The sequence below is a fragment of the Belonocnema kinseyi genome, chromosome 4 (genome assembly GCF_010883055.1).
Source record: "Belonocnema kinseyi isolate 2016_QV_RU_SX_M_011 chromosome 4, B_treatae_v1, whole genome shotgun sequence".
NCBI lineage: Eukaryota > Metazoa > Arthropoda > Insecta > Hymenoptera > Cynipidae > Belonocnema > Belonocnema kinseyi.
In genome coordinates, this window is record NC_046660.1 from 101,692,993 (window position 1) to 101,720,006 (window position 27,014).

Here is a 27,014-nt window from a genome sequence, read left to right on the forward strand (position 1 = left end):
GTATCGTGTCAAGTTATTATCTTCATACACCTTATTCAGAATTTCTTTTCCGTTGCTACTCATACATCATCTGACACTCATGAGAATTTACTATGTCAGTTTCGCCAGCGGAAGTAAAAGTGGCGTCGTAATATCGCCGAATTGTTCCAGAATCTTCATTTAATTAAATGCGCAAAATAAAAATTAAAAACTTATATACATTATTATCAATTCATTCTTAATTCCAAAGAGGTCTTGTTCACTTCTTTATTGTATTATAAGCAATTATATACAAAAAACGTGTATATAATTTGTAAATTTCAAGGTTCTTTTTTATTATTTAAGAAAATGGTTTTAAAATTCAATATCAATTTTACAGAAATATTTAATGCATATATGAACATTGTTAGAAAAATAATGAAAATGAAATTTAATCCTATTGTATACTGTAGCATTTTTTATTTGCACTGTATCGTATAATTGTTTTGTTTCATTAACCCGCTGGACACCACGTATTTTCCGAATAATTATTGAGGACCATTATGGGTCAAAATTGAACCGAAATTTCAAACATCTGTCAAATATGTTTAATGGCAATGTTTTTTATATAAAAGTGAGTAAAATTGAATCGTTAGAGTATCTAGAAAAAGACTAGATAAGAGCGAAAGCGATATTTTCATTTTTTACAATTTTATGAAAGAAAATTCGACAAAAAATACGAAAAAATAGCAAAAATGACTTTTTTCTGTTTTTTAATGTTATTTCTTTCGTTTTTATAGTATTTGAAAAAAATCAGTGAGTTTCATAATCTGTAGACTTTGCTCTACAAAAGTCTTCAAGTGGTTTTTCTATTTTTTTCAAAAAGTATATTTATCTCATCGAGTAAATGTGCCCTATGTGATGAATTTTGATACTTACATTTCGGGCTGTTATTTTTGTTTCAATTGCACTTTCTCAACAAACTATGAGTGAAAATTGAAGTTCAGGGTGTCAGCTATCTAACCAAAATCCGGGAAAAATTATTGTTAACTAAAAATTGTTTAAATAAATAAATGTAAAGATAAGGTAAAGAAAGGTGATCAATGCTTATTTCTTAAAGTATTATGTATTTACTCATAAAAAGAGAAGTAAAATTAAAACTATACATGTTCAGAATATAACTAGAATTAAAATTTATATTTCAAAATATAAACAATTAAACTTAATTAGCCGTCTGAGCAATTAACGCACACTGCGCGACGGTGGTCACAAAAAACAATGGATTTCGTGCATTTTAGAACGCGATATAGCGAGCACTGATTGAGACGCTGCGTACGTACATGCTCCGAAGTATCCTGGACTCTTATTCTGCACTCAATATATTTTTTTCATTATAGCACTTTCAAATTAACAGGTCAAACACTTTTCAATAAAAAAATCCATTAAAAATTTTCCACTCGCTTTTCAACTGATTGAGAACAGTTCGGGTAAAAAATGACCATTTGTCCGCTTCCCGACCGTCCTGTGCGAAAACCAGCGTTGACCTGAGATCGGCCCTATGCCCTTCGAATAGACCAAACTTTCCCCCTAATTAACAGCATATTTGCTCCGCCCATCCGACGTTTCCCTTTTTAGAAACTTTACTTTTAGAATCGCCTCGGGTCAAAAATGACCCGAAGTGGTGCCCAGCGGGTCCAGATCCAAGCCTAACTATGTTTTTTTTTAATAGAGAACAATACAATATTCATAATGAAGAGTTTTTAATTTTGTTTATAATAAAATAAAAATTTCTCGATGATTGATAATGGAAGGGACTACATGAAATCGGATGTCATTCAATTTTAACTACTGTACATAGCGGACTGTACGTGGCTTTATCTACTTGCTATGTTTCATCATTCATTTTACATTTGCATCTAATATATTCTAATAACTAATATAATTATACAATTTTGATACATCGGAAGTTTTAGTGTCCATTAAATACCAAATCTAATTTTGATCTAAAATGAGATGATAAAAAAGTTGTAAATAATTAACATAACTGAATTTTGTTTACAGCAGGATGACTTTAAGAATGAAAATCTACAAAGTTATAAGAATTTAAAGTTTTACAAATTTTTTCTTTAAAACTTTATTAATTTTAATATGCTTGAGATATTTAGGTTTTTTCAAAATCGAGTGACGTTTTACCATTCATTTTCGAAAGACAAATTCTCCTGGACGCAAAAATTGTTTAACCCGTATAAAAATTATTTACAGTACTTACAGCACATCTTATTTACAAAGGAAATTGTGTTTAATGTTGGATAAAATATAAGATTGGGTTTTCCGAACAAGTGACTTAACTTTCTTGATTGAATTTTGAAGTTACATGAAATTTTTGTTTTTGGAAAACAAATAGTTTTTATTGTAAAATGGGTTTAAGTGGCACATCCTCGATTCTGCACTCAGAAAATTTTTTGTTATTAAGAAAACCGATTATTGAAAATAGTTTTGTTCATTAACCAAAAATAACTTCAAAATGATGACAATCATTTTTAATTAAAGAGAAATTTTAATTAGAACAAAAAATCATTTTTTTAAACCAAAAAAAATTTGCTTGAATCAAAAGACTTCCAAAAAGATCACCCTAGAATATTGAATTGATACAAATTGACCCATTGTGTTATTTTTTTTTGCCAGTGAACAGCCCAAAAAGGATTTTTGGCCAAGTTTATCAGAAATTAAGTTTGTTCTCCTTTTTTTTGGAAAAAATGTTTTTTTAAAAATCACGATAAATATTGATCTAAAATAAAAGTTCTGTGCATGGAAGTTGTGTATCTTACCGAAACACACATTACCCTGAACAAGACCACGCGTGCGTTTGTTGGAAATCTGCGAGATTGGCCCCTGAGAAAGGGGTTAAGCGAGAATGGGGGTAGGGGATGTGGTTTACATCTTTGTCGCCCTTCATAATTTCTCAACACTTTTCTACTATTTTTGAGATTTGAAAAAAAAAGTAAAAATGTTAATAACTTATTTTCTATTAATCTGTGCCTAGAATCCTTTTAGGTATTTTCAGTGAGACCCAAAGGAAACCCTAGACCAATTATTCAAACAATATTCTTAAGTTATCATTTCGAAAGTATTGTTTGACACTATTTTTTTTTGCAATATATAACCCGCACCGTCCCAGATATATGAACTATGTACAGGGTGGACACGCTGGGGCTTACATACATGGCGAACTTGATGCTACCCGAATTGCACAACAGCAGGGAAGAAGCCATTGTAGTGGGGTATTTTCATATTTCGCGCCTTTAAAGTTGCATTCGGATCGGCCATTCGGTCAAGTCCGTGCATCTTCGGATCATGTTTATCATGGTTTCCATGGTTGCGTTCGAAACTTCAAATGGATACAAGTGTCAAAACAATATAGGTTTTGTTACATAGTAATTACAAATAATAAAACTGTTTAATTAATAATGAAGTGAGACATGTGAACTGAGAAGTAAACGTCAATTTTTTTCTGTGTCAATAACATTGTGGAATGTCTGCTGAGTGTCAAATACTATAAAATAGTAATAATATTCTGTGCTTCTAGTAGGCGAAGAGTGAATTGTGTTTAACGCTTATTTGCGGCAAAAAAAGGTATGTTATGAATATATAGGATATGTATTGAAGTAAATAAAATATTAAATGCGTAAACTTTAAATTTACATTACCTACATTTACTTACAGCGATTTGGACAAACACGTGAATCTGAACATAACTTCGAAATAATGACAGATCGGCCCGGCATGTTTATTAAAATTTAGATTGATTATTCTTTACCAAAGAAATTTTTTGTGGTTTGTATGTTTATCACTGACAGTGTCGGCAGTAATAATTTAAATAACAATTACTTATTGTCAATTAAACAATCATTACTTTAGAATCAGTTTAATAAGTTAAACATTATTTTTGAATTTAATAATAGATTACCATTGTTTTTTTCACAGATCGATCCTAGAAGAAATACACATCAGGAAATGCAGATGGAATTAGTGCATTTCGGTTTCGTGTGTTTCAATAAACATTGTTGAAAAATCTTTATCTCTCGTCCAGAGAAATCATTTTCGAAAAACATCTTTAAATTGATTTCAGGAGCTGATCAAATGCCAGTTTGGAAATCAGATGCGGATATAGCAATTTCGAAAATAAAATAATTTTTAAAAAAATTGGAATAAAAATTCCTGTCTAAAATTTCTCTTCTAGATTTATTACTGATACACTACTATCCTCAGCGAGTCTCTAATTTAATTAAATGGCTGATCAAATCAGATTTTGAGATGAGGACGAGAGAAAACATTTTCTAAAATAAACTTAATCCCTAAAAATTTTATTAATTAAACCCAGTCTTGTGATAAGGTCCAGAGATAAAGATTTTTCAACAATGTTTATTAAAACACACGAAGCCGAAATGCACTATTTGAATCTGCATTTCCTGATGTATTTTTCTTCTAGGATCGATCTGTGAAAAATAAGAACGGTAATCTATTATTAAATTTAGAAAGAATGTTTAACTTATTAAACTGATTTTAAAGTAATTATAATAAACATGCCGGGCCGATCTGTCATTATTTCGAGGTTATGTTCAGATTCACGTGTTTGTCCTAATCGCTGTAAGTAAATGTAGGTAATGTCAATTTAAAGTTTACGCATTTAATATTTTATTTACTTTAATACATATCATATATATTTATAACATACCTTTTTTGGCCGGAAATAAGCGTTAAACACAATTCACTCTTCGCCCACTGGAAGCGCAGAATATTATTACTATTTTATATTATTTGTTACTCAGCAGACATTCCATAATGTTATTGACACAGAAAAAAATTGACGTTTACTTCTCAGTTCACATGTCTCACTTCATTATTAATTAAACACTTTTATTATTTGTAATTACTATCTAAGATAACCTATATTGTTTTGACACTTGTATCCATTTGAAGTTTCGAACGCAACCATGGAAACTATGATAAACATCATCTGAAGATGCACGGACTTGACCGAATGGCCGATCCGAATGCAACTTTAAAGGCGCGAAATATGAAAATACCCCACTACAATGGCTTCTTCCCAGCTGTTGTGCAATTCGGGTAGCATCAAGTTCGCCATGTATGTAAGCCCCAGCGTGTCCACCCTGTATGAGATATATGATATATAGTGAACATTTTGATTCGCTTTATAATCATAAAGCAAATCAAAATTTTCAGTATTTTTTTATGTTGAGAGGTGGTGGGATGGGTTATCAATTTACCCTGTAATTTTCAATTATCTATCATTATAGAGGGTTGGGGTATAGAAAAATTTCTAAAAAAAGAGTATATCACGTGTTTTGTGAATGAGTCCTGATAATATACTTTATTTACAAAGAGACTCACTGTTAAAACTCTCAGAAAGTATTTTAAGTGTCTGCGCTATATTGGGAAATGCTTTTCGTAACAGTTATAAGTTGATATTTGCGGTGCTATTTTTTGCAAAAAGATCAGGAAAAGGACACTTTGACATCGTTATACCATTGTTGATATTATTACTATTATTATGTGGTGTACAATGGCCGAGGGTAAGAAATGCTCGGTGCATAGTGTAACCGAGACAGGCCGACTAATGGATTGATCCGCCCGCCACGCGATATCCTGATACCTATACTATGTCAGTGTTAAAATACACATGCATATTTAGTTAACACGTACGCACTTTTCATACAGTATCATGTTTTGCTTTATCCAGGAGCTCTTTTATTACGCTGGCATACGTGTGCACCTCAAATGCGCTAAAAGTACCAGGCATACATTTAGCCCAAAAGACCGAGTGCAAAAAACAATTATTCCGGAAAATGCTCAACCTCTGAAAAAATACACTAATCGCCCATTTTAAATATCCATTCGACTACCGTCTCCAATATCAGTGATAAATGTACAGTGTACAAATGCACACGCATGAAAGCATAGCAACAAAATAATGACCATAATAGGGATATATTTCCGAGTGTCCGGTTGCTATATATTTGGAAATATATAACATAATATTTCAGAAGTTCAGGAGAGAAGTAAACTAAAATTCACAATTTTTTCATTTCTAGAAATTATTTGATTTAGATAAAGGAATTTTACTTTTTATGATGCTGAACATTGTAAACAGAGACATTAACAAGGAGGTTATCAATAGAGGATCATTAAGATAACGCCTATAGCAGATGATACTTGATATTTGACTCATTCTTCTTCTTATAACGAGGCTCGTTACTTTCTGTCATGTAAAGAATCCTAAATGATCCAATTTCTTATTGATTGTTCAATGTAAGTCTCAGGTAACCGGATTTCCCTACAGATTATCCCAGATAGAGGAAATACGAGTCGGACGCCCGTAAAACAATTTACTTTTCTTTTTTCCGTTTTACCTTAACAAGCGCAACAGACTGTTATTTTTCTAATTGTACTTTTTTAAATGATATACGCATTATTCTATGGGGTTATATTTTGTTTGATTACAGGAGTATGCAACCACCACCATGAGCGAGTTTTTAGGATTCTTCGGTTACGAAAAAGTAGACAGTGGTTGTACGAGGGGACTAAATTTGGATCATTTTGTACCTTCTACAACAGGAAAGCATCAAAGTCAACGATTTCTTACCAAACCCTTTGCTGCAAAAACAATAACCTCTAGTTCGCCAATGTCGACGAATCCTTCCGGTTCACCCCATTCCAGATCTTCAAGGTCACCTCCCACTAACGTATCTGCGATATCAGCTAAAGAAAATAGTGGCCCACCCATGTCATCTCCACTGTCGCTGAGAACAGGACCAGCCAGTCCTCGTATGCACGAGAACAGTGATTCGGCGTCTGATTCCCCAGGTGAGGGTACAATCAATATTTTTGTGGTCATGATGAAAAAAAATTAGTCAAAACAGTCGCGGCGCCGCGCACGCCTACAACAAAGGGTTTCGTAGCCTATTAAGGCGTGTTAATTAAGTCGTTAGTATCCCCCCTGTCACATAATTTCCTTCCTCTATCTTCCCCTAATATCCCATCCCTTATTCGCCCCTTCACTGCCAACACTTCTCTAACTTTACCATCTAATACGTCCCCGCTCTTCCTCTCTCGCAGTCACATTTACTTCTCCTATTTTTCCTCTTCTCGCTTCCCCTACCGGTCAAAGAGTACGACGAATGGACGGAAACCTGACCAAAACCATAACGTTTTCTGCCCGGGGTTACGAAACCCTAAAAAGTACGTGAAAAATAAATATACTATAGATACAGATACAACTATTTCTTTAAGAGTTGAGATAATAAAAACATTTTATTGGTATTTTTACAACCAAATTTTTGTTTATCCTAACAAATATTGGAGTCTGTTAACAAAACGTGTTTGTTGTGCCAATGAAATAATATTCTGAATATACAAACATTTTCCCCTGTTTTGGTATTCCATTCCACTTTGAAATATATTCTCTTAAACACCCTGTCCATTATTTAAAACATAATAAACCAAAAAATCCTGGTTTTTATCGGTTTTCAAAACTTTTACCTAGTCAGTTTTGAAAAATTGGTATTCATGAGCATTAAAAATAGCGTTAAAAATTGTAAGCTTAGCAAAATTAAGCTTCAAATTGAAGAATCTTCAACCCAAAGTACGAAAAATTAAATAATCTTGAAACAACATATTGGAAGCATTCAAGGTATTATTTAAAGTTTGATAGCTTGCCAAAAATTTAAAGGCATTTCATTTTTAATTAGCTGTCCTTCAAAATAGCGAATAATTTAAATCTCGATCTGAAGTTTATAATAAGACAACCGTTATTCCACCAATTAAAACTGAAGTCCGGAAAACTCCTGAAAATTTTTTAAATCGAGTTCTTTAATTTGAACTCGCACAATCTAATCTAAAAAGATTTAAATTTGAAATCATAGGGGTCGCTCATATATTGCGTAACGCTTAGAGGGGTACGAGGGATGGTTCAAAAGGGGCAAATCTCGTCATTTTACGATGCGGGAATGTGAAGGGTTCGAGAAATGTTACGTCACATTTTTTTAAATATGTTAATTTATTTTAAAAATCTATAGTAATATAAAAGGGTAAGGAGGAGTATCCTTTCAGAATAAGCCGTAATTTAAAAACATTTATATATTTATCACTTTTGGCCACCGAAAAATTACATTTGTTGTATTTGGTAAATGGGATACTTATTTATAATATTTTAAAAGTATTTTTCATAAAATTAGTTTTGGTCGAATTAAAGAATATACCACTGTTTTTATATCGTGGAAAGTTTTCTTAACATTTTTCTAAAACCATTTAAAAATAGTACAATAGTGCAAAATTTGCATCATTAAAAATGGTAAAGTTTCTGTGAACGAAACAGGAAAAGATAGTTGAAAGACAATGCAACATTTTAAAATAATTATTCCAGTAACACAATTGAAAAAAGTAATATTTTCGTTGATATTTAAAAAATTATAACCTGATACAAAATTATCAATAATTTTTTATTAGCCGCAAAATTACCGGAAAATCGAACGAAAGTGGACGAGCATGAGGGGGAGGTTGCGGGGAGACCATCTGATATTACCAGATGGTTTTTTATGTCGTTTTGACAGAAAGTTCCATGTTTGATTATAAGAATAAATTTTTCTCAAATTGAGGAGGGCCCTAATCTTTTATAATTTCAAAATGATGAAAAAAAGTAAAAATATTTAAAAAGAGGGGGGTCCCTGCGTTTGGGACGCCCTTTAAGGGGCGAGGGGTGGGGGTTCAGAAAATCAGACAAGATCGGACAAGCAGGGGGGTGAGGAGTATAAAATTCCGGAAATTTTTCGGACGTCTTTTGTGGATGACCCCTTATGCAATAATGAAGGGGGAGTGGAGGTCATTATCTATTATTACGGCAATGTTAAAAGGGAGGAGGGAGAGTTTAAAAATCGTCTCAAAAAGCGTACCGTTGTAAAAGGATGATCGCATACAATTAATCATGTTTCTGTTTATACAAGAACACTTGTTCAATTTGAAATGTTTTTAGTTAACAAAAACTCAATATGAAAATATTCGTTTTATGACATTGTAGAATTTTAAATGATTTTATTTAAGTTTTTTCAACTTTCAAGTAAAACCGTAAAAAATGATAATGCATTCAAAGCCTTTAAAAGTAGATAATCTCTAAATAAGAATCTTTTTACAAATTGAACACGTTTAAAAATGATTTGAATAAATTAATGATTTAAAAATGAACAGATATTCAAAATAGAACAATTTTTATTTCAAGGCCTTTCAACATAAATACTTTTACATTGAATATTTATATTTATAATTAATCTTTTTGGAAAAATTTTAATGTAAAAGCTATTAATTTTAAATTGTCAAATGTATACAGTTTTAATTCATTGATTACCACGTCTGATAGCCACTGATACTGGAAAGCTTATCAGTGCAGTCTGTGTCAATCATTCAATTTAAAGCCGACCGAATGTCCAATAGTCCCAATTTCAAATTGTGATTGGTAAAATTGGTAGATTGGCATTTTCAATTTTACTTGGTATGCACCTATTTTGTTGATTTCACATAATATTGTGCCACGATTTAACAAAGTTTTGGCTGATTCGATCAAATTATTAACATTTGCTTAAATCAACTAAAGCAATTAGTTACACTATCCAATTTTCACTAATTGACTTCAGTAAATAATGCAGAAAATTTGCAAAGGGAAGCCTGATTGGTGTAAGAACAAATTAAAGGATACGCGGAAGGCATGGAAGGAATTTGCAAATTTTATCTTGCAGCTTAGACTTTAGAAAGCGATGATGCTGAAGATTGTTTGATGTGGTGGTTAGTGACTAGCACCAGGTGAGTCGCTGCACAGTGTTTGCTTCAAGGAGTTACAAAGTTATCTCGTAACCCGGAGGAAACCCAGGAAGTGTTCAATTAATACATAGCCGCCCTGTGTTATCTTCCATAGACTTTGAATGTGTTACCTTAAACTTCACTCTATCTATAATCATTAATTAATCAGTCTTCATCATAATTTTCTTCCTCACAAGGATTTCAAAATTTACAGATCGAAGTTTTCCTTGGAATAAGCCATTTCTTAATTGTCTTTGGAAACTTTAAGGGTAAATTCGAATGAAGTACAATTTTTGTAGGTATGTGGTACAGTGTACAGTGTATTTCAGTATATTTATGAATCAAAAAAGAAAATTTTGTAAATATATATAATTCTGACTTGAAAACGAGAAGTTTTTTAGAATTAAATGTAATTGTGAATTTGTATAAGCAAATTTTGCAAAGAACTATAACAATTTTGAGTTTGGTCGAAGAATAAATAAATTAGATATAACAAAAAATTCCAGCGAAGAATTTTAATTTTTACTTTCGAACAGGTAATTGCGTAAAGAATTGTAATTTTGGCTTAGGGAAAGGAATTCTCATAGAGAACTGAAATTCTGAGTTCCGAATAGGAAACTTCGTGAAGAATAAGAATTTTGACTTTATGACAGGGAATTTAAAAAAAAGCTATAATTTTAAGTTGCAACATATAATTTGAGTAAGTTTCAAGTCTGGGATAGAAAATTTTGATAAAGAATTATAATTTTTACTTCAGTACAGAGAAATTGCAGTTAAGAATTATAATTTTGAGTTTTGGGTAGGGAATTTCAGTAAAGAAATATAATTTTGACAATTGGGACAGGGAATTACGGTAAACAATTAAAGGGCCACACAGCATACGGGCGTAAGTGCCAAAACTTTGAAAATCGGTTTATTGATTTTAAGTACTTTTTTCCCTCTAATTCGCGTCCCTGTAGAAAATATTGGTCCAGTTCGACCCGAAAGTAAGTTTAGGAAAAAAAGTCAGGGCATACGGGCATAAGTGCCACGATGCTTGCTGGCGCAAGTGCCATACTTCGCACATGGGTGTATTTTTTAAAGCGCTCTTTTTGCAACTTAATACAGCTATCAATAGCTCAAAAGTTCTTTTTTTCTCTTAGATTCAAAAATAAAACAGTTACGCGATTTTTTATGTGTCAAAATTGAAGCTTTCTGTTGCGCGTAGATCTTCGAGCATGGATTTCTCCCACATGATTACCTTTTTCAAAGCGCTGTTTTTGCGATTCAATATACCTAAGTAATAGCTTAACAGTGCTTTAACATTACCTCGAAAGGTTTTTGTATTTTTTTGTTTAAAATTATTTGCGTGAGAGTTAGACAGTTTTTTAGCTCTCCTGTAAAATTCGCGTTTTGGCACTTACGCCCGTATGCAGTGTGCCCCTTCAGTTATAATTCTGACTGTTAAAAACAAAATTTCGTAATCATTTAGAGTTTTCGTCTTAGATTCACTTGAGAACAGGAAACTTAATTAAAAATTATGATTTTCACTTTAGAACAAAGAGTTTCCATAAAGAATTATAATTTGACTTGAAGCAAGGAATTATCGACATGGCACGGGATTTTTTGAAAGGAATTTTAATTTCAATTTAGAAAAAGGGAATTTAAAAAATGTATCTTCCAAGTCCTATATTCGTCTCAATCTGAAACTTCCCTCTTCCAAATCTTAGGATGAGAGAAAAGGGTACAGAGAATTTCGTAAAGAATTGTAATTTTTGTTTGGAACAGGTAATTTTTGACATGGAACGGGAGACTTTAGAAAATAATTTTAACTCTGGTTTATAAAAACGGAATTTACGAAAACAATCTCTGTTCCAAATCAGAATTCTTCAGATTCTGAAAATACCTTGTTCAAAATAAGAATTTGTTTGAATTTAAACAATCTTTTTTTGACAAGAAAAAATCTGGCAGAATTTGAAACTTATATTTTCCAACTTTTAGGAAATGGGAGTTGTTATATTTCTGAATTATAATAGAATATATATTATAAATAAATATAATTCTGTCTTGGAGGAAGGAACTTTTGGAAATAAAAATAATTGCAAGTTGGAACAGGAAATTATGTACATAATTATAATTTTTACTTTGGAAAAGGGATTTTCCTAAAGAATTAGAATTTGGTTTTTGCGACAGTGAATTTTCGAAAAATAGCTATATTGCTAAGGGGCCATCCATATACAACGTGGAAAATTTTTCACCACTTTTTGACCCCCCCCCCTTGTGGACAGCCGTGGAATTTGGACAAATAACCCCCCCCCCCCGGTTTTTGTCCACGTGGACGTATTTTATGAAAATATAGATATATACAGATATATATAGTCTTCAAAATGTCCGGGAGGTCGCGACAATTCCATAGACGTCATTTGAGTACCCACTAAAATTTCAGTCATTTGTCTTCATATGTCAACAGTTCGAAACTCGTTGACTGGCTAACAGCTGTTGGTGCATTTTGCAACAATGTATCGTTAAAACGGTCGAAAATTCAAATGAAAAAACGTGATTGTAGTACTCTTCACGCCCACGGGGAATGATTGTTTGGATGTTCAAACTAACAATAAGTTTGACTGGCAGCTTCTTAGTGGTGCCAAAGTTAACTAACAGACTGTGAAACATGTCAAAAATTCGAGTGAAAAAACGTAATTTCAGTACTCTTGAAACCCATTGGGGATGTTTTTTTAGGTGCAAACAACTACCAAGAAGTTTGACTGGCAGCTCCTGAGTGGTGCCAAAGTTGACTGGCAGACTGTAAAACATGCCAAAAATTCAGGTCAAGAAATGTGATTTTAGTACTCTTGAAACCCATTGTTGCGAGCTGTGAATTTGCATAAAAAGTGAGATTTTCGTAGTTTCTTTTTTTATATACATATTATTTTTATAGAAGTATCCTATAGATTAAAATTTTAGTTAATGAAAAGGACAAAACTTTCATCCGGTTGCAGATTAAAATGTCAGTTAACTTTGGCACCACTCAGGAGCTGCCAGTCAAATTCTTTGTTAGTTGTTTGCACCAAAACAATCATCCTCAATGGGTTTGAAGAGTACTAAAATTACGTTTTTTCACTCGAATTTTTGACATGTTTGACAGTTTCCCAGTTAACTTTGGCACCACTTAGGAGCTGTCATTCAAACGTATTGTTAGTTTTTAGCATTTAAACAATCATTCCCTGTGGGTTTGAAGAGTACAAATGACGTTTTTTCACTCGAATTTTTTACATGTTTGACAGTCTGACAGTTAACTTTGGCACCACTCAGGAGCTGCCAGTCAAATTCTTTGTTAGTTGTTTGCACCAAAACAATCATCCTCAATGGGTTTCAAGAGTACTAAAATTACGTTTTTTCACTCGAATTTTTGACATGTTTGACAGTCTGCCACAGAACTTTGTCACCACTCAGGAGGTGCCAGTCAAAATTATTGTTAGTTTTTAGCATCCAAACAATCATTCCCCGTGGGTTTGAAGAGTAATAAAATGACGTTTTTTCACTTAAATTTTTTACATGTTTGACAGTCTGCCACAGAACTTTGTCACCACTCAGGAGGTGCCAGTCAAAACTATTGTTAGTTTTTAGCATCCAAACAATCATTCCCCGTGGGTTTGAAGAGTAATAAAATGACGTTTTTTCACTTAAATTTTTTACATGTTTGACAGTCTGCCAGTTAACTTTGGCACCACTCAGGAGCTGCCAGTCAAACTTATTGTTAGTTTTTAGCATCCAAACAATCATTCCCTGTGGGTTTGAAGAGTACTAAAATGACGTTTTTTTCACTCGAAACTTTGACATGTTTGACAGTCTGTCAGTTAACTTTGGCTCCACTCAGGAGCTGCCAGTCAAACATATTGTTAGTTTTCAGCGTCTAAACAATCATTCCCCGTGGGTTTCAAAAGTACTAAAATGACGCTTTTCACTCGAATTTTTGACGAGTTTAACGATAAATTGTTGCAAAATACATTAACAGCTGTTAGTCAGTCAACAAATTTCGAACTGTTGACTATGAAAACAAAAGAATCTGAAATCTTAGTGAGTACTAAAATGACGTCCATAAAATTTTTGCGCGCTCCTGGACTATAAAAAATCCAAAAAGAGCGATGAATTGGCTGAAAAAAATAGAATTAGCTTAGGTACGTGAGCTTAAACCATGATTCTAATTCGAAAGAAAAAGTCGTGAAAAGAATTAAATTAGAAATAAAAATTATATTGTGTAATTAATTGGAGTATACCTAGAGTATACCTTGTCTCATTTCAGTATATTTTCCACAAATTTAGGAAAATGTGTGTCCACGTGGATTCTAGCTCGACCCCCCCCCGGCCCCCCTCGTGGACAAGCATGGAATTTTGCCATACCCCCTCCCCCCTACAGTGTCCGCGTGGTATTATGAATGGCCCCTAAGTTGCGATATGGTGTTTCAGTAAAGACATATTTTGAGTTTAGGACAGGCAATTTCCGCGAAGCTTTACATTTTTACTTCGGTTCACGGATTTTTGTTAAAGAATTATAATTTTGATTTTAGGAAATGGAAGTCTTCAGTAAAGAAATATAATTTTTTTAATTCAGACAGGAAATTTCAGCAATGACTTATAATTGTGACTTTTGCACACGAAATTTCGTAAATAATTATAATTTTGGCTCTGGAAAAGGGAATTCCGTATAAAAAATTATTTGATTGTTCATATCCAGATTTATAATTCTTTTACCAAATTCTCTGTACTAAATCAGAATTTTAATTCTTATGTCCTAAAATATCTGATCGCTATTCCAAATCAGAAAACTTAAATGTTAAAAGCATGTACAAATAATCCAAATCTTTTGAACTATTTTAAGTTTACAGGTAAAAAATTAACAATTTACTAGGAGAAAATTGGAAAATGACCTGGAATTCAAAACCATCCAATGGGTAGGCTCTCTGAATATCATTTATAAGTCGCGTATAAAAGTTTTAAAAATAGCTAATAGCTTCATTAAATGTGTAAATGCATTGTGACTGGTAATGTATATTAGGAAACATAATTGCTAATTGTGTTTGAAAATATTAAAATAGAAGCAGAATTTCGTGTCGTATTCCTCAATGTCAATGTTTTTTGAGAAGAGTATCACAGACATTATTCGCATTCGCAACCCATTAAGATTTTCTGGCGAGAACGTCATTTACGTTGGACACCGTTCGTATATGTGTATAGCCAATAAAGCATAAGAGAATCAGCGGCTTGACATTACTTAAGTATGTTTACGTTCTAGGATCTCCTGCAATATGCCAGATATAAATTTTATTTGTGAATAGGTAGAGAAATTCTCATTAACCCCAGCTTCAGGGAAACTTAGTTGGGTGTGTGTTTTAACCGCGACCCAAAGTCAGCTCGATCATTTGGACATGAGTATTTTAGTAACCTCGTCTTCCAGTCTGCGTTTACATCGTGCTACGGAAATAGCGCAACGCAATCCGATATCAGCAGAGAATACGTGAAAGAATATATCCATTCGCCAACTCGAGCGCATCATTTCGTGTGTTTCTGCACATTTTCTTTTTTAGCATTTGATAGGGAAAAAAGAACGAAGTTTTTCTTATTTCAGGGTGGCCACTTAAACTTAAAAAAGTTCAAAACTTTTACTCGATCTTCCAGTTCGAAAATAACGTTTTTGCCAGTAGAACTTTAACCATTTATATTAATAGTTATTATTCAATACTAATTTTTTTATTATATAGATGTTGCAAGCAATTCAGCATGTTCGAACTCCAAGGTAATAGCTGTTTGCAATACAAGTGCGTAAAATAGGCGATCCTGTGTCGTGATTTTCAGCCAAGTTTGTGTAAACTTTTTTTAAAGAATTTTGCAGAATGTTTTTATTTTCCCCGTGCGCAAAGTTGCTTATCTCAAAAGAGCGCATATGCCATTATTATTTTCGCACATTCTGCTGGTTTGAAGCATTTTTCATATAATTTAGAGGCATGTAAGTCCTTAGTTTCGAGGTGGCTGTTGCCAAAAATATAATATAATGTAAATAATTGTAAAAGTGATCTTAGACTTCACAGCCTAAAATGCTCTCAAAATAGGGGAATCAGGGTGATTTTTAAAGAAAATTGTGAAATGATAGAGGAATCAATTATATTAAATATCATTAATTCAGGCGCCACATTCCGAAGATTCCAAGTCGAAATATATTGAACTTTCAACCAAGTAATTAATTTGCAACTCAAAGGTTTGATTTACAACTAAAAAGTTGAACTTCCAAATAAAAGATACGATACTTCATCCAAAACGTTAAATTTCTAACCAAATAGTTGAATTGTCTACCTACGAAGATGACTCTTCAACCAAATTATCGAATTTTCAAATAAAAAAGATGAAACTTCAAGCAAAAACAGTTGCATTTTCAAATAGTTGAATTTGTCACCAAATAGTAGAATTTAAAAAAAGAGGTTTTTAGCATAATACTATTTTCCCAACCCAAAATGTAGAAGCAGACTCTTCAAGTAAAAAGAAATAAATTTCGACCAAGAATTATGAGTATTTAAGAAAACAGTTGAATTTTCAACAAAATAATTCAATTTTTTTCCAAAAAGTAGAATTATTAAAAGTCTCCCTAAATCATAAGTTTTATCATGCCAATTATTGGTGATGAATTACATAAATGTAGGTTACCTATGTAGTTATTATATAACAATCTAAAAAGAAAGTTTTCGTTCTCAAATATGAAAGAAACTTGAGTATTTTTCCCGCAAATATCTTAGCATTTCGTTGATACGTAGGGATGATTTTCTGGCTATTAAACAATAAAAATTTGGCACATCCGAACCGGTACATCTAGAGAGAAAGGTTCTTTAAGTACCAAAAGCCCACCCCCAAGTAATTGTGTGGGAGGTTTGTAAAGAAATTCTCAATTCCAAACACACTTTTTTCGATAAGTGAGATGATATTTATTGTGAAGAATTAAAAAAGTCTAAACTATTTCCGATTTTCGCTAAAAATCCTCGGCTATTTCCCGGCTTTTTTACCGGTGCTCGAAACTTCAGGCTAATTCTCAGGTATCCCAGTCAGTGGTCACCTCGTATTTCAATAATACTCTAGACAGTTCATACAACTTTAAGTTGTATGAACAATTTATGTACTTTGTTTCACATGAGAATGAACACGTGGAAGATAAATTCAATTTCATACACACGAACATAGTCGATAAATCTGCTGATGGGAGAGAAAATTTTGTTAAAAAATTAAGGGGTGTCAATTGGTGGTTTGGCTGACTTCAAATTTACCACAAACATGAGATAATAATTCAAAGGGAATTATTAAAGGGACAAATAGCAGATGGTTCGAATTCATCTGCACTTTTTCAACCTATGAGATATTCTTTCAGATGGTAATAAATTAGGGGTAAAAAAGATATGCTTTAGAAAAGCTGCTGAAAATGTATTCACAGTGATATAAAACAGCATGTACCTAAACGAATGCGAGTAAACAGAAAAACAGAATGCGGAAACGGAAGCAAGGATTTAAAAACTGTAGTAATAGAATAACCGAAATAGAATTAGCGTCAATGTCTTCTTTGAAAAGAAAAGGTTTACAAAATCGTTATCTTCAAATTAAGTGGGCAATTTTACTTCTTGTGGACTATGATAGGAATGTCACATAATTTTGAAAACTTTTTCCACTAATCACTAATTTTTATTTTTTTAAACATTTCGAAAAATTGATATTCACACTTACACTTTCTATTTGTAACAAAACCTAATCCCCGCCCTGGCAGTATGCAGGAGTTTTTAAATGGTCTCCATCAGGTTTAATCAAGTTTCTCCTTCTTGGTATTCTGCCGTGCAAGTTAAAAAGATACTTAAGTCACATTTTTGACGATAATGAGATTTTCGCATCATTCGATTCGCAAAAGAATACTGCATCTAGCTACGCAAACGAGAAATTTGAAAAATAAATACATTTGATTAAATAATAGGTTTTTTGCGACTAAAATTTTGTAATTGCTACAGGATTAAACCGTAAGTCACTGAAGTTGTATTTGGCCTCTAAACGCCAGGTATGATGTATGGAAATACAACTGAGAAAGACCGCGTGTTGACTCGAGATCTTTTGAACTTGTAAAAGGCAATCGCATGACTATAAGCAATCGCATGTCGGTTTTTTCTAGCAAAAAAACAAAAATTTAAATTTTTTTACAGAATGAGACAAATGTTCATCAATTTGTATGAATGACGTTGAAACATTTATAAAAAATTAATTCCATTATACTTTTTCGAGACAAAATCTTTCTCGTTTATTTTCTCCGCTCGAAGTTGAACAGGCATAAGTGTCTTTTTAACTTGTAGGGCAGTATTATTGGAAGAACTGAAGAAGGAAGAGTTCTTAGATCATAGAAGATTGAATGGACGTTGGTCGAAGTTAAAGCAATCAGCAGCGGGGTATATTTTCGGATACATTTGCGCAGTTGCTCGGTCGGTGGCCTTCGGTAATCCAAAGCCTTCTCCTCTTTCTCTTCAGCTACCAACTCTGCTTGAACTCCCTGTATTTTGTTCGCGCCTTTGAAAATCTATCGGCGCAACAGCAAACTGGGGTGAATGTGGGGGACCTCTAATTCCGTTCGGTTCCATGACGTTTTGCCGTTTCAAGTAAAATCAGCCTGGTGCCATGGCATCGAATACATACGTAGGGAGGGCGCTAAAGCAGCGTGGAGCAGAGCTGCACAGCTTGAAACCCTAGAAGCTCCTCCTGTTCCCGTTCCCGTTCCCGTAACGGAACGGAATGGTTCGGATGAGCAAAAGGTGAAGCTGCAATATCGCACCGGTGAGGGTTGGCTGATGGCACGTGGAAGGCGAGGATGCAGATGTAATTATTCACTACAGCGATATTGGAGAAGCCCCGACTCGGCGAAAGATGCGACTCCGAAGCGCTGCAGCGTCACGTTCAAAGGTGACACGATTAACGCAACGTTCAGGAATCAGGTGTCGACGACGGATACACACTCCTCCTTGGCCGAAACATTTTTCCTTTTTCCACTGATCTTTCTATACGTCAAGTTTTTTTAACTCTCGTAATAACTGAGGATCTCTCAGGAATTAACAATAGCAGTACATTAACGTTTCCCTTCAATACTGACGATATACCACTCCATGTCGAGTTTGGCCGGTATACAGCTCTTGGTATTTGATCAAATGTCTTCAGCCTAGCTTTTTTTTTATATAATTCTGATAGCTTTTAGTTTTAACCTATTTAAGATAAAAACTTTTATCTTCCACATAATTAACATCAAAAGATCCCATAGAAATTATTTACGTCATATATGATAAGTGAAAAAATCGGATTTTTCTCTCTTTGATTCTTAACTAAACAATAAAAAGAAAATAAAGCAGAAAAAGACGATTTTACGATATAAAAGAAAAAATCCGGATCCTAAATAAAATTCCCGTATTTTTCTCGATTTCCTGACCAGCTAGATACCCTGTCAATGTAAAAAGGATCAAGCTTTTGTATATATACAAAAGCAACTCGTATATATACGAGTGGATTAATGGTTATGTATACCAAATGTACTAAGGTTGGTAGAAAAAAACGCAAAGTTCGACTTTCGTTAGGAAAATGAGATGTGCTGCTCATCGTTGAAGAATTATTTAGGCAGCAAAGTTGCAAAATTGGTTCGAAAGCCTGAATCTGTCACAAAAGTATAATATTAAATAGTGCCGTCAATCTCCTCTATTTCCCCATAAGAGTAACATGAGGAAAACAATTAATACCAATGAGATATTATATTGAAGGGACTTCTTAAAATCACTTCCGCGAATGCGATATATGAATTTACTTATTATTTTCCCAATTCACCCCCTTCCAACATGCTTTAAATTCCCAACCTTTAAGCGAGGATCAAGTGTTTTGCGGTAGATTTGTCGCAAATATTACTTTTGTGTAGTTATTTTTTACATATAATTTGCAATAGTTAAATAAAAAAGGTGCATGTGTTCTTTTATTGATTATTAAATGTTCAAATCACTTTGATTTGTTTCCATAATACTATATTCACATTTTATCGCAAATTATGGGTTTCCTCGCAATGATGTGAAATAATCAGGCAATATAAAAAATCAATAAGGTCTAATAAATTTGTTAGCAATTGTTTAAACAAGCTTTTATTGTTTGAGCGTAACGCTTGATCAAAAAAATTCAGAAAAACGTAGTTTTTAGCATTTAGAGTCAACAAACTCGGCAGAATTCAGCTGTTTTCACCACTTATATATGATTGTTTAAACGTTTTCCGTTTCATTGAATACTATTTTTCGAAAAAATATATAAAATGTAGACCTTCTCTAAATAAATGAAATTAATTGGTTTAAATCCAAGATTGACACACACGATTCACTTTATTCTTAATTGTTTAAATATTTCTGTATTGCCGGAATGTAACTTTTGACAGGAATAACGCAGAAAAGTGTAGTTTTTTTCAAAATTTTCAACAAATTTCATTAGTACCTATTATGTAGACACTTTTTATTATTCATCTATAATTATTGAAAAAATTTTCATTTGTGTAAACAATTTTGTCGGCAGAATACACCAAATTTGCATTATTTCGGAATAACACGAACTACCTTTTGTATTGATTTTCGGTTTAAATGATATAGTTCAAATTATTCAGAGAATCTGCAAATTTTTAATATTCTTCTGAAAAAATTATTCATAAAATTATGAGTAAGTATAATGAGAAGTTTCAAATATAAAAAGAGCTATTGCAATTTGTTGAAAATTTTTTGCAAAAAACGGTAGTTATCTGCACTGTTTTAGTCAAAACTTACATTTTCACAATAAAAACATAATCAATGACTAGTAATACAGTACTTTGAGACTGTCTAATTTGATTATTAAATTATTAATTTTTTAATCATTTAGACTTCACAGCACAAAATTCCCTCGAAGGAGGGGAAATAGGGTATTTTTTCACGAAAAGTGGTGAATAAATTATTTTAAATAATTCAATATGCATACAAATTCAAATTAAATATAAATTGCTTCAAATGCCTAAGATTTGAAATCGAAACATATATTATATTTAAAAAAAAACAAGTTGATTTTCCAAGTTAAAAAATCGAATGTTTAAAAAAATTGACCTTATTTAAACACGAAAGATTAGGTTTGAATCAAATAGTTGAAATTAGAAAAAATTAATATTGTTCGAAGTTTTGAATCTTATTTTTTTCACTAGCAAAGCTTAAACGCATTATATTTTCGACAAATAAAACCAAAATGACAAGTCCTATCAACAAATGATTCAGGAAAATTTTACAGGACTTTTTAAAAGCTGAAATTCCTCTTTTGAACTTTTTCTGTATATCTCACGTCGCGTAGTTTGGCTCATAATTTTTATCATCAATTTTTTTCATACTAATTTCGATAAATAAAACTGAAATGACAGGTACTATGAAAAAATGATTATGAGGAATTTCGTAGTACTTTTCAAAAGCTATAATTTCTCCTTGAGACTTTTTCGCGTATTTTGCGTCATTTGATTTAAAATTTAAATTTGGGTTTTCCAATTGTATTTTAGATCAATAAACCAGCATTGTAAGCCCTATCAAAAAATCTTAAGAGGAAAAACTAGAGTTCTATTAAAATGCTACAACTCTTTGTTTACACTTTTTTACTTATGTGTCATTTTTTGCTTTAAATTGTAAGTTTCGACTTATTCATTTTTATGCATAAAACCGAAAAGACAAGTCATATGCAAAAATGGTTAAGGGAATAATTATATATATTTTAAAAAGTTTCAATTCCTCTCTTAACGTTTTTTACGTATCTTTTATGACCCAAAAAAAGTGCCAAAGCTTGACTTTATCCATTCAAAACTTGATTTTCAGGTTTAGGGGGTCTCAAAACGTGGAATTCTGTTTAAAAACTGAGTTGTGAAATTTTGAACGTCTCTTACACCATCTCAATCATTAATTTGAGAATGTAAAAAGTTGTGATTTTTTTAAACAAAAAGATGTCAAGATTGAAATATTCGTAACTTCGTGGATCTTGTTTTCTCAAATCAGAAATATACGAAGTAAGGTAACGTGTTATATACTGGAGCTAAATCTACATGTAAGCTAAGTGCATTACAAGGTTTTACATCCAAGTGTTGATCCGTGGGTCACGGCTCAAAAGGGGAGTAAAGAAAACTGAGAACCTGGTATCGAGACGTAAACTGATCATTATACGAGTCTTTGGTCGGACTTGATGGTGCAACCCAACACCAAACTCATGTGCAAGTTAAACGTGCGTAATGAATATATATTTTCCACAGTGAAGAGAGAGTATTTGCAAAGGAATACAATTTCGAGCTGGAATCTACATCATGCGTGCTACTGGCCACGTAATTAAATCTGCATCTAATCTACATTCTACATACTATAAGCAATATATCGGGTGTACATTATACATAATATAATATAATGCATTGCACGGATATGCGAATAGGAGACGATTATGGTATGAGGCGCATTATCAATAACTGCTACACGATTACTTGTTTCGCTCAGCTTCTTCTATACTGCGCTTATTGAAGAGTGTCACGGATGTTGGGATTCTTCTTCCAAGATAGCATCTGACACTTTTGCGTCAATTACGCTCATTAAGCAAATGCAAAATACTTTCTGAAATAAACCATATTCAAACAGATGGCATTAGCTGTGCGGTGAATCTCGACTTGGGGAGAGTCGCGGTGTTAAGCCATTTCGAGGGCAGGCAGCACTCGGATGGGTGACCAGCAATGGTATGACACATCGAAACACCTTTCAACTCAATATTTGGAAGACCGGTTGAACTTGGGAGATGGTTTTTTCTGCAGTTTTCCTCTCTCCTGGCCAAACGCCCAGGAAAATGCGAGTATTTCTAATAAAGTCGAATGCTTTCACGGATGATAACCGGTTGTGATTAAATTTATATAGTGATTTCTAAGCCCACCTTAATAAACAAAAATTGTCACAGGATCAAACCCAGTGCAGTGGTGGAGCCGTCTGGCGTTATACATATTTCATGCTAAAGGACTTAAATGATACATTAGCCGTGAGGAGCACCCGTGTATAGCCCTTTGTTTTCCTGGGGTTTTTAAAAATAGCATATTACAATAGGTAATGTACTACAGTGCTACGGAATTTAAATGAACCAGCCGAAATTTGAATAATAATAATCAATAATAAACTAAATTGAAAGCTTCCACAGACTAATATACTTGAAACTATAGCTGTTTGAATTGGATCTTGGGTGTTTCCCCGAGTAAAAATTCTTCGACTTATTTGATTATGTCTTAAGGTCATGTGATGCATGGGTCAAGTGACGATATCCCTACCTTACCGCCACTTTTTTTATTTCCCAACTTATTATCACACGAAACGCCACTTCCAGTTGAAATTTTGGGATACTGAACAAGAAGTGCTGAGAATGGTGGGTCTGATCCTAAATTTGTATAATTATGAAAAAAGTTTTTTGATGTGAATAATTTTTTTGCTTCTTTAATAATTATGAAAATTTAGCACCAGACTCACCTTCCTTAGTGCTTCTTATTTATTATCCCAAATTTTCATCTCGATGTGGCGCTTCGTGTGAAAATAAGTTGGGAAATAAAAAAAGTGAGGGTAAGGTAGGAATTTGGTCACGTGACCCACTCGTCACATGGCCTTAAGTTCATCTCCAACCCGAGTAAAAATGCTTCGACTTGGTTATGTCTTGAGTTCGTCTCCAAGACATCGATGCTTGGCTGCGTCTCAAAATTGAGTCGAGACATAAGCCTTCGTCTTAATTTTATGGCCACGACAGGTAAAACGGCATTTACTTGTCTTGTCAGCCTTCTCTTAGCTAAGACGACGTTTACTTGACTTAATACGAGCCTTGTATTAGCTGAGATAATTGAAACTTTTTTGGCTCATATATGAGATTAAAATTTTTAAATGAAAAATTTGTAATTATTAAGTTAGTTATTTTTAATTTAAAAATTCAAAATCGGTGGGCCTGAACGAGAATAATACTTAAAAATTTTCTTCACAAAAATAAAAATTGTAACTTTCTAGAAGGATCTCCTAAACCGTTAGAAATACGTGTAAACGAACAATGTTTTCGGTATCATCGTCAAACAAGTATAATACAAATAATAATCCGTAAATAAGTTGATTTAATACGTATATTGTATAAAAATATACAAGATTGTTTAACCATTAACAAAGATTAGCTTTTCTGACTGTTAGAAATAACCTTTTTGTTAGGGCAGGTATACGCTCGAAGTTATAAAACGCACGTGTTGGAGTCATAAAAATACGACTTAGAGATAAATTTATGTCTTCAAGAGATAAAAACTTGTCTCCAAGACATAAATTGGAGTCTGGCTCCGTCTCAAAACTGAGAAATGCTCAAGTCGACCTTTTCGACTTCAGCATGTCTTGATTTGGGGCAATTCAAGTCGAACTCAAGTCGAAGCGTTTTTATTCGGGAAGAAATCAATGTCTGGCTGCATCTCAAAACTGAGTCGATACATAGGCCTTCGTCTTACTTTTATGGTCGCGATCGGTAAGATAGCGTTTACTTGTCTCAAGATGGCGACCTCTCAGAGTACGCAGCCTGATCCTTGCATGCGGGGCTCTACAAGGATGGACGAACCCCTTTCCCTAGCTTCTCATGGGAACAATAATGATAACACCAAACATAGTTGTAGTAAGTGTGGTTCAAAACAACAGAACGCGCCGAGCTCCTTGAGTCGGCCAACAATGCCGACCACTCTAGAGCTGGGGAAGCCAATGAAAATGGATTCAATGGGATGGATCGGCGGAATATTAGACCTTTAGGTGGACGGAGCGACAAAATCACGACTTACTAGAGTGCTACGATGCGAGTGTGGCCTCTGAATGGGGTTACATGGCACGGCTGCATGCTCTGTGGTGAGAGAAACACCCCGACCTATCGCACTTTTTGCAGCAACGTCTGCGAACCCATGCCGAACTACACCGAAAAACGGGCTATGTAAACGGAACGCCTACTCTACCACAGCTAGAACAAGCCGGCAACAGAGAAAGAGAGGCGACACTAAGACCAACTGCGGGCAAGCATCCAACAGAGGAAGAGCGATGCTTTATGACCCGGAGAAACATCAACACCAAGGTTTCTCTCAAGCCTAAAGATCTGGCTGAAATAGATAACGAGCTTTGTGGACATTTTTCCGAAGAATCCGACTTCTGGGCTATCAATTATTGTGAGTATAATGCAGCATGAGCTTTGGCCGATGCGAAACATAAAATAAAACCAACGGTTGATCATAAGACCAAAAGACGAATGCATCAACTTGCCATAAAGATAGGCTGGGCAAGACAGTACGCGTCCCGCATTCAATGTGTGATTGACTACATCACATCTGGCAGAAATTTTACCACCAAGGTTCGAAAGTTCGCGCGCGAACTCCGGACCCGTTATCACACACTTAACAAGTCAAAGCTGCTGACCATCAGGCAGCATATTGTTGAGAGAATACGGATACTATCTGACGCTAAGAGAAGTCTAGAGCGGAGGGAGAGGTGGGTCTGAGAAAATCAACAGTTTCTCTCTGACCCATCTCGACTATTTATTGGAATAAATGAACAAAAATAAAACAATTTTTAAAACTAAATTATATACAGTCTTATCGAGAGTAACTAAATCCAAAGGCTCATTTATGCGTACATTATTTAGTGCGTATATTCCTAAGGAATTATTAGTGCGTGTGGTTTTCCATAAACTGATTATATAAACAAATGATTAAGATTTGAGTGTTGTAGGGAACCATGCCGCTAGTTTGAATTAGTCTTACAGTTTCTCTGTGAAAGAAAGCATCTCTCAATAAAGAGAATTTCAATCTTATTAATATATTATTTATTTTAACCTGGAATCCTAGACTGTATTTATCCCATAATCCTTTAGGTTATGGGCCCAGTCACGGTTTAAATTTTTACTATTAAAAAATTTAATTTCAAAACAAAGTGGTGGTTGAAAATAATCTCGTGCAATAAAGTGCAGTTATAATGGATAAAGAAACAAGTAAAACAGAAAGAAACATTAAACCCTTCGATGGTGACCAATACAGTATTTGGAAGTTCCGAGTTCGTGCTTTGATTGAAGAAGAGGGTGGACTCCGTGTGTTGGCAGAGAACCCTCCGCAAGAACTGACTAGTAAACGGAAAAAGTGTGAAAGAATCGCAAAACGAATCATAATTGAACACTTGAGCCATTCTATAATCGGATTCACTTCTGAAAAAATACCGCGAGTGAAATATTAAAAAAACTTAACGCAATTTATGAACGGAAAAGTTTGGCAACACAATTGGCAGTGGAAAAGAAACTTTTGAGTTTCAAATTTCAGCAGGATATTCCTCTAGCGCGACATTTCATAAACTTTGACGATATGATAGTCGATTTACAAGCGGCAGGTGCAACTTTAAACGAAACTAGTAAGGTCGCGAGATTATTACTAACCTTACCAAGTTCGTATAATTCTGTGGTAACTGCAATACAAACACTGTCCAATGACAGTTTGAGTCTCGCATTCGTAAAAACAAGACTTTTGGACTATGAAGTGAAGCTGCGAAACGAAAAAAGTGAAACTAGTGTACAGGTGCTGCAAGTGGAAACTCAAACCCCTGATAAAAAACAAAATAATGGAAGTGTGAAGAAATTTCAAAATAATCGACAAAACTTTAAAACAAAACAATTCAAACAAAATGAAAGTGGATTCAATGAATGGAAAAATCAAAAGAAAGGAAACTACATTAAAATGAACTTTAAAAAATGTGAACACTGTGGTAGAAACAATCACGAGAAGAAAAATTGTTTTTATTATAAAAGATCATTGCAAACTGAAGAACGTCCAAGGACAATTCAAAGGACTCAAACTCAAGAAGATGATTCGAGTTTCGCCTTCATGACTGGAGTTGGAGTTTTACCAGATGACCAGATGAAATGTTCCAAAAATAAATTAATTTTTGTATTGAATTCACATAAAGATCACTACAAATCTAGGATTTTCAGGAATTATAGAGAATGTTTTGTATGCGCCTGAAGTATCATACAATCTACCAGGTGTATACATATGAAACCGGTATTTTTTCAAGAAAAAAACACATTTATTTCAAGAGAATGATAACAAATATTTTATTCAAAGTATGCGC

At 33.5% G+C, this 27,014-nt stretch overlaps 1 protein-coding gene across 6 annotated transcripts in view; it reads left to right on the top strand.

The window, feature by feature from the left end:
- LOC117172160 (sine oculis-binding protein homolog B) overlaps positions 1-27,014 on the top strand; it is a 62,882-nt gene that overhangs the window by 17,236 nt on the left and 18,632 nt on the right. For all 6 annotated transcript variants that reach the window (XM_033359968.1, XM_033359971.1, XM_033359965.1 and 3 more), the window contains exon 3: positions 6,483-6,843. In XM_033359968.1, the coding sequence (XP_033215859.1) occupies positions 6,483-6,843 (361 nt within the window). The remainder of the gene's footprint in view (positions 1-6,482; positions 6,844-27,014) is intronic.